Raw genomic sequence first — 12271 nt, 5'->3', positions numbered from 1 at the left:
ATTGTATGCCTTTGTAGTTTACCCTGATGCCTGTGGCTCAGCTATAACAGAATCTGAGTGATTGACACTCAATTCTTTGTAGCTCTGGGTGGCTTAGGAAGAGCTTAAAGGGTTGTCTGTGAACTAAAGCCTAAATAAGCTTAATAAAAATGGTTCTTCAGCAGCTTGATTTTAAACACTTGGTACTGATTATAATAAAATTTAAAAGTCAAAATACTTATTTGCTGTTGATTCATTTGAATCTCCAAATGTAATGAATTAATTTATACTTTTGGTTTATTACTTTCAGATGGCACAGCACTCTGCAGGTGGACGTGACACTCGGTTTTTACGTGATGAAATTCGCCAACTTGAAAAGCAATTGGAACAAAAAGATAGAGAATTGGAGGACATGGAAAAAGAGTTGGAGAAAGAAAAGAAAGTTAATGAACAAGTGAGGCACATTTTTCCATTGACTCTTAACTGTTCAAGTTACCAAAAAACACTACCTGTTTATACATTTTATCATTTTTAGTAATGATAGCAAGTTTTATGTATTTGTGGAAATTGATCTATATGTATTTCTAAGGTTTTATATCATAGCTGATGTTGTCATCACGTCTTTAAAATACAATGGATCAAGTACTTCTAGTGAATGAATATGACCTAGACATTAATTCTTTATATATGGAGGTATCTTTTTCTGCAGATGTTAAAAATTCTTTACATAAAGTTGATGATTTGTCCTGGAATATTGATTTGAAAAAATTAGGCATTCAAAATCAATTGATTTTCTTATTTGCCATAATTTGGGAAAAAAGAAGTTTTTATTTATATTAGTGGTAGACTTGGAAATTAATCTTTAATGATATATTCAATAATAATCAAATTTTTTATTTTCAGGCATACCTCACTTTATGTAATATAGAGGTTCTTAAAGAGTGTTAATGTCACCATTTTGTAAATCAAATCATATATTAAATCATAATGTGTCATCTTTTATACAAGCATAGTTTATTATTCCCTCTTATGTTATACTTGTTATTTATAAAATAATTCAATGTTCACTTAAGTTTAGTTTCAGAAAAAAATTATATTTTTGCAGATAAATTTATATTTCCTTTTAGAAAATAATATGTTTTCTTTTTTTGCTTCCACTGTCACTGACTTAGTAAAAAATTTGGTGTATATGTGTATTAGTTGTCCCATCCCTGATGCCCAGAAGCTTTTTGTGTCCTTTATAAGGTCAATGTTGTATCATGTCGTGATAATCTTATTTTGTCCTTGTTCTCTTGGAAATAGATTGTTATAAATATAAGTAAATGACATTGATTATGAGGTAATGTTGATATTTAAAAAGAATTCATCATAGACTGATATATAAGGAAAAACATTCCTATTCTTTTTTTTTTTTGGCTGTGCCATGGGACATGTGGGATTTTGGTTCCCCTGCTGCTGCTAAGTCGCTTCAGTCGTGTCCAACTCTGTGCGACCCCATAGACGGCAGCCCACCAGGCTCCCCCGTCCCTGGGATTCTCCAGGCAAGAACACTGGAGTGGGTTGCCATTTCCTTCTCCAATGCATTAAAGTGAAAAGTGAAAGGGAAGTCGCTCAGTCGTGTCCAACTATAAGCGACCCCATGGACTGCAGCCCACCAGGCTCCTCCATCCATCTGATTTTCCAGGCAAGAGTACTGGAGTGGGATGTCACTGCCTTCTCCGTTCTCCTACAATTGGTTCCCCTACCAGGGATCAAACACATGACCCCTGCATTGAATCATGCAGTCTTAACCTCTGGATCTCCAGTGAAGTCCCAAATTCCCATTCTTGATGTATCTATTTTATTAGATAGTTTGGAAGTAATGTAAAAGTGAGCTATTAATATCTGTATAGTTTTTGCAGTGAAAAAAGTGTAGATTGATGCCACCTAAAGGTGACGAATGGTGGCTTAGTGGTAAAGAATCCACCTGCCAATGCAGGACATGTGGGTTTGGAGGATCCTCAGTGTGTCAGCAAATTTGGAAAAGTCGGCAGTGGCCATAGAACTGGAAAAGGTCAGTTTTCATTCCAGTCCCAAAGAAAGGCAATGCTAAAGAATGCTCAAACTACCTCACAGTTGCATTTGTCTCACACACTAGTAAAGTAATGCTCAAAATTCTCCAAGCCAGGCTTCAGCAGTACGTGAACCGTGAACTTCCTGATGTTCAACCTGGTTTTAGAAAAGGCAGAGGAACCAGAGATCAAATTGCCAACATCTGCTGGATCATCGAAAAAGCAAGAAAGTTCCAGAAAACATCTATTTCTGGTTTATTGACTATGCCAAAGCCTTTGACTGTGTGGATCACAATAAACTGTGGAAAATTCTGAAAGAGATGGGAATACCAGAGCACCTGACCTGTCTCTTGAGAAATCTGTATGCAGGTCAAGAAGCAACAGATAGAAGTGGACATGAAACAACAGACTGGTTCCAAAGAGGAAAAGGAGTTCGTCAAGGCTGTATATTGTCACCCTGCCTATTTAACTTATATGCAGAGTACATCATGAGAAATGCTGGGCTGGAAGAAGCACAAGCTGGAATCAAGATTGCCAGGAGAAATATCAATAACCTCAGATATGCAGATGACACCACCCTATGGCAGAAAGTGAAGAAGAACTAAAGAGCCTCTTGATGAAAGTGAAAGAGGAGAGTGAAAAAGTTGGCTTAAAGCTCAACATCAGAAAACTAAGATCATGGCATCCTTTTCCATCACTGTATGGGAAATAGATAGGGAAACAGTGGAAACAGTGGCTGACTTTATTTTTTTGGGCTCCAAAATCACTGCAGATGGTGACTGCAGCCATGAAATTAAAAGACACTTACTCCTTGGAAGGAAAGTTATGACCAACCTAGACAGCGTATTAAACAGCAGAGACATTGCTTTGTCAACAAAGGTCCGTCTAGTCAAGGCTATGGTTTTTCCAGTGGTCATGTATGGATGTGAGAGTTGGACTATAAGGAAAGCTGAGCGCTGAAGAATTGATGCTTTTGAATTGTAGTGTTGGAGAAGACTCTTGAGAGTCCCTTAGACAGGCAAGGAGATCCAACCAGTCCATCTTAAAGGAGATCAGTCCTAGATGTACATTTGGAAGGACTGATGTTGAAGCTGAAACTCTAATACTTTGGCCACCTGATGAGAAGAGCTGACTCATTGGAAAAGACCCTGATGCTGGGAAGAATTGGGGGCAGGAGGAGAGGGGGACGACAGAGGATGAGATGGTTGGATGGCATCACCAACTCAACGGACATGAGTTTGAGTAACTCTAGGAGTTCGTGATGGACAGGGAGGCCTGGAGTGCTGCAGTCCATGGAGTCCCAAAGAGTTGGATAAGACTGAATGACTGAACTGAACTGAACTTGAGAAGGAAATGGCAACCTATTCCAGTATTCTTGCCTAGAAAATCCCTTGGACAGTGGAACGTGATGCGCTACAGTCCATGGGGTCACTGAAGAGTTGGACATGACTTAGTGACTAAATAACAACAACAAAAGTGAAGAATAAGCTCTTAGCAAATTATTGTTTAGTTGACTCAGTGAAACATCACAGACCTATAGATTTCTTATCATGAAGGATCCTACCTATGCTGTACAGTAATAGAATTGCTTAGGGAGATTTTGGTGTGTGTCTTTTTCTAGGCTATTGTTCTTTGTCTAGCCTGTGTATTCATCAACTTCTCATCACTGATACCACCCACTGTTAGCTAATCAGAACTATCTTGTCCATTCATATCCTAGACTACTATCTTTATTCTTAGGCACACACAGACAACTTGTTCAGTCGCTAAGTCTTGTCTGACTCTTTGCAACACCAAGGAATGCAGCATATCAGGCTTCCCTGTCCTTCACTATCTCCCAGAATTTGCTCAAGCTCATGTCCGTTGAGTCAGTGATGCCATCCAGTTATCTCAGCCTCTGTCATCCCCGTCTTTGCCCTCAATCTTTCACAACATCAAGGTCTTTTCCAGTGAGTCAGCTCTTTGTATCAGGTGGCCAAAGTACTGGAGCTTCAGCATCAGTTTTTCCAATGAATATTCAGGGATAACTTGAATACATAGTTAATATACCTTTCCAGCCACTGCTGCTGCTGCTGCTGCTAAGTCACTTCAGTCGTGTCCGACTCTGTGCGACCCCATAGACGGCAGCTCACCAAGCTCCCCCGTCCCTGGGATTCTCCAGGCAAGAACACTGGAGTGGGTTGCCATTTCCTTCTCCAATGCATGAAAGTGAAAAGTGAAAGTGGAGTCGCTCAGTCATGTCCGACTCCTAGCGACCCCATGGACTGCAGCCTACCAGGCTCCTCCGTCCATGGGATTTTCCAGGCAAGAGTACTGGAGTGGGGTGCCATTGCCGTCTCCTAGGTTCCTTGAAATAGAATATGGATATGAGTTGCTTTGGCAATTTGTTTTTGCCCTTCACCAGTCACTGAGTTTTACTGAGTAGCTATAAAATGCGAAATACTAAGGATACAGTGGGCATACTATTCTGTTTCTTAGCCATATTCACTGTCAATTTCAAAGATAATATAAGGTAATAGGATACTCTGGGGATACATTTGGATATAAGAATGCTGTGGGATACCATGGAAAGGTATACATAAGTCAGTCTTTTTTTTTTTTTTGAGTTTGATTTTTTTAAAACAGTTTTTCAAATTAATTTATTTTTGGCTACACTGGATATTCATTGCTGTGTGGGCTTTCTCTAGTTGCAGTGAGTATGGTCTACTCTTTAGTAGCATTATGTGGACTTCTCATTGCAGTGGCTTTTCTTGTTGTGGAACATGCATATTCCAAAAGGATATCTGTGGATTGGAAATCATGAGAGACACTGGATAGATGATAAGAGTTTGTGGGTCACAGATACTGAAGCAATAGAAGTGATTGGAAGGCTGATCTCTAAGGCATAGAAATGTCTAATGAAATAGAAAGAATGCTTCAAGGAACAGCCCAAGAAAAGTATCAGGAGCATGATGTTTCAAAAACCAAGGAAAATGAGCATTAGTAGCATAAACGGTTTTGTCTTTAAGTTCTTGACATGTGTTTTATTGTTAAATTTTCCAGTTCAAAACAGGATAGGACTCTTAATTCCCAGATGATGATAATGATAATGGTAAACTTGTAAAATTTGTAAGCGTGCATCACTTCAGTCGTGTCCAACTCTTTGCGACCCTAGGGACTGTAGCCCTTTGGGCTCCTCTGTCCATGGGATTCTCCAGGCAAGAATACTGGAGTGGGTTGTCATGCTCTCCTCCAAAGGATCTTCCCAACCCAGGGATTGAACCCCTGTCTCCTATGGCTCCTGTACTGCAGGCAGGTTTTTCACTGCTGAGCCACCAGGGAAGCCCCCAAATTTGTATAGCACATTGCATTTGATTATGAATTTTCTTTAAACTTTTTATTTTGAAAACTTTATCTTCATGAAGATTTTAGGAAAAGCAATAAACACTCACATACTCTTTATGTAGGCTCACCAGTTAACACCGTGCTACATATGCTTTATCTGTCAGTGTCTTTGCACACACAGACTTACTTCCCTCCCCTTCCCTCCTCCTCTTGCTTCCTTCTCCTCTCCTTTCTTTTTTGGTGAGCCATTAGAGTTAATGTGAGATAGTGTGGTACTTCTCTTTTAAATATTACAAATATTATGATATTTTATTCTTAAATATTTCAGTATATTTCCACTGAAAGGAGAAGTATTTTTCAATATAACTACTTATATAATTAGCGTACTCAGGAAATGTAGTGTCAATTCAATGCTGTTTTCTAATAGATAGTCCATAATTAGATTTCCTCTGTTGACCCAGTGATGTCTTTTTAGTTTCCCCAGCCAAAATCCAAGCATCCATGGTTCTTTTTAAGCATTATGTTGTACTGCTTTGTATTTCTAAGTAATTTAATGCTCCCTGAGAGTGAAGTCTTTTAGCTCTGATGATAGAACTGCAAAACAGTAGAGATCTTGGACAGAAGACTGCTCATTAATAGGTTTTAGGCTGGGGAATAAGAGTAATGGTTTTGTTTTCTGTATCCTTTGGTTAGAGTCTTTTGTTTTTTAAACTCAACCTGCTTAATCCTTCCTATCCTTAGTTTTCAAAATTTTGGCTTACTGTTCATGTCTTGGGTCAACATGAAGTCCTCAGTAATTAAACATTCTCTGCTTTATTGACGAGAAACTGAAAACCTGACATTACATTGAATTACCGCTGAATGTTATCTTTTTTATTTTTTTTCCTATTTTAGTTGGCTCTTCGAAATGAGGAGGCAGAAAATGAAAACAGCAAATTAAGGAGAGAGGTTGGTAAAACAAATTCAGTAGTTGTGGTGGTTCAACAAAGATACATATTAAAAAAGTTTTCATAAATTAATTGTGTAACCAGAACTGGAATTGTCTAAGTAATTGATGTTTTGAACTGTGATTTTTATGGTATGACTTTATCTTAGGGAAATAGAAAATAAATAGAAAGGTGAACTCGTTAAGTACTGCATTCATTTGTTAGATCTCTGTGGGTAAATCTTACTTTCTTTTTTAAGCTGTTCATTGCTAGTTTGCTAACTCAATGTGTGAGTGGATTTCTGCCTTACTTCCTTTTATTTTATCTGGCATTCTTTTAAAACTTTTGTTTCTTATGAAATCTTACAAATTCTGTTAATTATTTGGTTCTTCTGAGCCAAATAATGTACATTGTTTATCATGAATTTTTATTTTTTAATATAATCAAAATGTTTTTTGTTTTGGTTGATAATTAATATTCTTGCTTTCTTTGATTATCCAAAATAATATCTTATTCTCCTAAAATTTCTTTTTTTCCTTTAATTTCTTCTTATTATACTTAATTATATATTATCTTTCTCATTTCTAATTACCTTCTTCTTGTCCTTTTCTGGAGAACAAACGTCTAAAGAAAAAGGTGAGGCTTTAAGTGTTGTGAAACCTTGGGATTTTAAAGGTCTGTTTTGAGATCATTATTTAGAGGGTGAAATTTTGTTTCTTTGGATAGTTTTTTTAAAATAGAATATTGTGCTTGATCTACCTTCAGAATGAACAGCTTCGTCAGGATATTATTGACTATCAAAAACAAATAGATTCGCAAAAAGAAACACTTTTATCAAGAAGAGGAGAAGACAGTGACTACCGATCACAATTGTCTAAAAAAAACTATGAACTTGTCCAATATCTGGATGAAATTCAGGTAAAATGAATGGAAGTCAGTTCAAAGCCATAATTTTTTTATAAAACTTTCACTATAATGTAAATCTAGTAATATATTTAATGTAAATCTGCAAATGTGTATTTGTAAAACATTAAATAAATTGCATCTTTGGAGTTCCAAATCTTGCAAATTTATTCTTGTTTTATGTCTATCTTGTACATTTCTTAAGAACTAAGATTCTTAGTTATAGTTTTCTTAATATTTGATTTAGTTGGTAAATTTGATTTAGTTGATACAAAATATCTATAAAGTTCCATTTTCTCCATTTAATTTTAATTTGTTTTAGTAATGCCTTTATCTTTCCTAGACTTTAACAGAAGCGAATGAGAAAATTGAACTTCAGAATCAAGAAATGAGAAAAAATTTAGAGGAGTCTGTCCAGGAAATGGAGAAGATGACTGATGAATATAATAGGATGAAAGCTGTTGTGCATCAGACAGATAGTATGATGGACCAGTTAAAAAAAGAAAATGATCATTACCGGCTTCAAGTAAGGATTCTCGTTAGATTAACTTATTTGGACAGACTTCATATTGCCTCATTACTGTTTATTTGAAATTGGAAAGTACTTTAACTTCCTAGGATATGAGATTTTGTCTTATGCTCTAATATACCATCTTACACTGTAATATGTTACCATGCTGATATATTTGTCTCTATGTGCTTTTCTAGTTTCCTTACCCATACCTTATACTTCTTGCCATGTAGGATGTATGGGTGATATCTGAATGAGTATATAGACAGCAGTCCTACAAAGCTATTAATTTGGGGAACTTTCTATTAAAGACTCCTAGAGGTCCTGTGAACAACTGTAAAGATGCACAAACCATTTAATGTCACCCTAGGTACAGAACTGCTCCAATAATGAATATGCCTTTAAATATATATGTATATATGTGCATGTGTATGCTTATCACTGTGTATAATGCATGTATAAATATTCAGTTATAATAAATATGTTTGTGTTACACTGTTTTACAACGTTTTTGGAATAATTGTTGCCTTTTAGGTGCAGGAGCTTACAGATCTTCTGAAAGCAAAAAATGAAGAAGATGATCCAATCATGGCAGCTGTCAATGCAAAAGTAGAAGAGTGGAAGGTGCTTTTTTTCAATTGCTGTAATAGCTTTTAATTTTAGATTTCAATTTTTAGTCTTAATTTTCTTTAAAGGCTTTGTACTGGTTAGTGACATTTTTATTAGGCATTTCCAAAGGTGTATAAAATATCTTAGCTTGAAAAGTTTTAAGAACTGCCATGTATAGACCTCTAGAGTTGTTTTTAGTCATTTAATTTTGGAGGAGAGACGTTAGTAAATGTATTCTTCACTTTGTTTTTACTTAGTATCTTTTAAGTTTTAGTCTACATCAGTGCATATAGTATTGCTTTGTTCTTTTTAATGACTGTATGACTGTAATTTTTCTTTGTAGATAATGCCTCTTTCATTCATTCAGGATATTTATGCTTCTTCATGTCATTTTAATGTTTTCTTTTTAAAGATTAGTTGTATACACTTTGTAATTGCAGGGAGGTAGTTATAACTTCTTGTTTTAGGAATGGGTTTTGAAAACTTGAGGTTGTTTAAATGAAAAGATTGAATTCCTTAAAAAGAAAAAAGCACAGTGTGTATCTTTGAATCACTTCTTATTTGAACTTCAGGCAGTATGCACAAAAGGGACACTGGTCATTCCAATTGTTGCTGTGTTCTCACTTCCAAGATTTTTTTGCCTGCATTTTCTTGATCTGCTAATAGTATGTATTGAAGTGTTGATCATAAATGAGAAATGGTTTATTAATTTTGATGTTATGTAACAGACCCTATTTTGTTTATTTCTAGTTAATTTTGTCTTCTAAAGATGATGAAATTATTGAGTATCAGCAAATGTTACATAGTCTGCGGGACAAACTGAAAAATGCCCAGCTTGATGCTGATAAAAGTAATGTTATGGCTCTACAACAGGTAAAACTTTCTCAAAATTTGATTTGTCAATGAGTTTTATTAAAGTTGGCAGTGAAACTCTGAACTGTCTTTGATTTATCTCCTGGGCCTAATCTAGTCACTGGCACCTTTGGGTAGATAATAAAGTTTTTAGAAGTTTCTTATACCATCCATTCCTAGGCAAAAATTATAATTAGGTTTAGAGTTAGGAATAGAATTATTTTGTGTATTTTTCTCTGTTGATGCAGATAATACATTTATTGTTTGGGAATTATTTATAAGGAACTATTAGAAACTTTTAGAAATTTGAATATCCTAATACTCTTACTAAACTTTATTATACTGTGTTTTAGTGCTGAAATATGCTGTACAATGTGAAATAAACTAAAATATGGCTATAACTTTTACTGCATAGAATTTTTATATTTAGTACCAATGTATTCATATATGCCTGGTAGTCCAGTGGTTAGGACTCCATGTGCCCACTTCAGGGGACATGAGTTTGATCCCTGGTCTGGGAACTAAGATCTTGCAAGCTGTGTGGCATGACCAAAAATAAAAGAAGGAAAGGAAAAAAGGAAAGAAGTTACACTTGCATAAACTGTTTTTTCTAGTCATAGTCTAAAAGAAAGAAGGAAATTTAGGAAGTATTTGGAGAATAAGGACAGTTGCAAAGGACAAGATTTTCATTTGAAGTGTACTATAAGGATGAAAGTGAAGTTGGGTAAGGGAAAAAAAGCACAAGGCAAAATGGAAACATAAAATGATAAAAAGATAGTTGGATGATGACGAAAAATAACACATAAGAAGTCATAAGTCACAAACATTAGAGAGTTCTGGAATTTCTGTTTGCCAGATTGCTAGCCCTTGTATTATCTTTAAGTACTGGAGAGACAGCAGTATACCTACAGTGAGTAGTGTAGTTGAGGTATACAAAATAGTAAAAGACAGAGTTTTGACTTATAAAAAATATATTTTATAATTCTGTTGAATAAAACAAGACCTACCTTTTTCTTACTTCTAGTGAAAGTTGCTCAATCGTATTTGACTCTTTGCAACCCCATGGACTGTACTGTCCGTGGAAGTCTCTAGGCCAGAATACTGCAGTGGGTAGCCTTTCCCTTCTCCAGGGGATCTTCCCAGCCCAGGAATCGAACCCATGTCTCCCGCATTGCAGGCGGATTCTTTACCAGCTGAGCCACAAGGGAAGCCCTCTTACTTCTAAATTGTATATTAATATTCAGAAAGTGAAAATATGTGATGTTCAAAATATTTTATAGGGTATACAAGAGCGAGATAGTCAAATTAAAATGCTCACTGAACAAGTTGAACAATATACAAAAGAAATGGAAAAAAATACGTTTATAATTGAAGATCTGAAAAATGAGCTCCAAAGAAATAAAGGTAATTCAGTGTTTAATAAGTAAGTAGTTATTTTAGATACCATTAAATTTTAAAAATGTTTTATTTTTATTAAAATGGAATTATGTTATAGCAATAGATATATTATTGATTTTTCTCTATTTGGATTTTACCATATTTAAAAAAATTTTACCTGATATTATTAACTACTTTACATGTGATACTAGTGTTTAAACTTGTAAATGGTGGCAGTATTTTCTATAGATTTTCTCTGATGAAAGTTACATTAACCTCTATTGCCAGATTGGCTGTATAAAAGAAATGAAAAATGGTGATAGTATTTATCCTCCTTTTTGTAATCAACAGAGAAGGAAAGAAAATAAACTTTTGATAAGTGTAACAATGTTGCAGAGATTTTTCAAAAGTAATTGACTTGTCAACATGTGAATTAATCTTACCGGACTTGCTAATGTCATTTTCTCCCTACCCTGGGTCATGCAAGCTTACCTAACTCATCAAATCTTTTGAATGTAAGTCCTTACAACATCCTTGATCCTGTATTTCCATACCACTACATGCTATAGTTATACTAGAGCACATTAATGCAAACTGTTCATAATTTCATGACATAGTAAGTCCATTTATTATGATTGCCAAGATAAAAAAAATAAGACATGGGAAATAATGAGTGAGTCTGTGTGTGTGTTTTTGTGTAAGTAAAGTAATGGTGTTGGTGTTGGTGTTGGTGTAGTTGTAATTTAGATAGTGAAACAAAAGCCTCATTGAGGAGATATTTAAACAAAGACTTAAAGGAACTGAGGGAGGGAGCCATGCATATGTTCCTGAGGAGGGGGCAAATAAGCTCAGGGTACTGAAGCAGGAGTGCGTGGTGCATGTTTGAGGGACAGCAAAGAAGCCATTTTGCCTGGAGTAGAGTGAGCAGGTGGGCAGTCCTCCGTATGCAATCAGAGAGGTGAGGCTGTATCATATGGGGCCTTAAAATTCATTGCAAGGACTTTGGCTTTTCTTTTAAGTGAGAATGGATATCAAGGAAAGTTTCTGAAGAAAGGAGTGATGTAGTTTGACTTGGACTGTGTTTGCCATAGACTTGAGGACTGGTAAGGACAGAAGCAGGGAAACCTGCTTACAATAAATCTATTGTAGCAACCTGGGGAAAAGTGACGGTAGCCAAAAGCATGGAGGTAGCAGTGAAGTTATAAGTAGTCAGTTCTGGATGTATTTTGAAGGTGATGGAAATGAAATTTGCTGACAGATAAGATGCAAGAGGTAAGAAAGTTATCAAGGTTTTTGGTCTGAATGCTGGGGAGGACTGTGGAAAGAGAAGGTTTAGAGATGATCAGATACTTAGTTAAATAAGACTTGTTAAGTGAGAGATGCTTAGTAGACATCTGAGTGAAAGTGTTAAGTAGGTGGTGGTGGTGGTGATTTAGTTGCTAAGTCATGTCTGACTTTAGTGACTCCATGGACTGTTGCCTTCAGTCTCCTCTATCTGTGGGATTTCCCAGGCAAGAATACTAGAGTGGGTTGCCATTTCCCCCTCCAGGGGATCTTCCTGACCCAGAGATGGAACCCAGTTCTCCTGCAGGCAGTCTCTTACATTGCAGGCAGTTTCTTTACTGACTGAGCCACCAGGGAAGCACATTAAGTAGGTACTTGTATATAAAAGTCTCAGGTTCAGGAGGGTAGTCTAGGCTAAACATACCAATTTGGGAACTATATGCATAAAAATGGTA

The 12271-nt window shown here is 35.9% G+C and overlaps 1 protein-coding gene across 21 annotated transcripts in view; it reads left to right on the top strand.

Moving 5' to 3' along the window:
* CEP290 (centrosomal protein 290) overlaps positions 1–12271 on the top strand; it is a 95897-nt gene that overhangs the window by 6459 nt on the left and 77167 nt on the right. For 20 of the 21 annotated variants that reach the window (XR_015164800.1, XM_086403765.1, XM_086403753.1 and 17 more), the window contains exons 6-12: positions 290–433; positions 6249–6302; positions 7046–7198; positions 7527–7709; positions 8229–8318; positions 9054–9176; positions 10436–10559. Coding sequence is in view for 19 of the 21 variants with exons in the window: in XM_086403765.1 (XP_086259891.1) it covers positions 290–433; positions 6249–6302; positions 7046–7198; positions 7527–7709; positions 8229–8318; positions 9054–9176; positions 10436–10559 (871 nt within the window). In the remaining 2 variants the exon portion in view is untranslated. Of the gene's footprint in view, positions 1–289; positions 434–6248; positions 6303–7045; positions 7199–7526; positions 7710–8228; positions 8319–9053; positions 9177–10435; positions 10560–10885; positions 11048–12271 lie in introns of those variants that run through there. The other variant, XM_086403768.1, reaches the window with a different exon arrangement.

The sequence above is a fragment of the Bos grunniens genome, chromosome 5 (genome assembly GCF_055505025.1).
Source record: "Bos grunniens cultivar Pamir isolate PY7600 chromosome 5, Bosgru_T2T1.0, whole genome shotgun sequence".
Classification (NCBI taxonomy): domain Eukaryota; kingdom Metazoa; phylum Chordata; class Mammalia; order Artiodactyla; family Bovidae; genus Bos; species Bos grunniens.
Note: the sequence above shows the minus strand (reverse complement) of the source record. Positions and strands in the feature narration are given on the sequence as shown.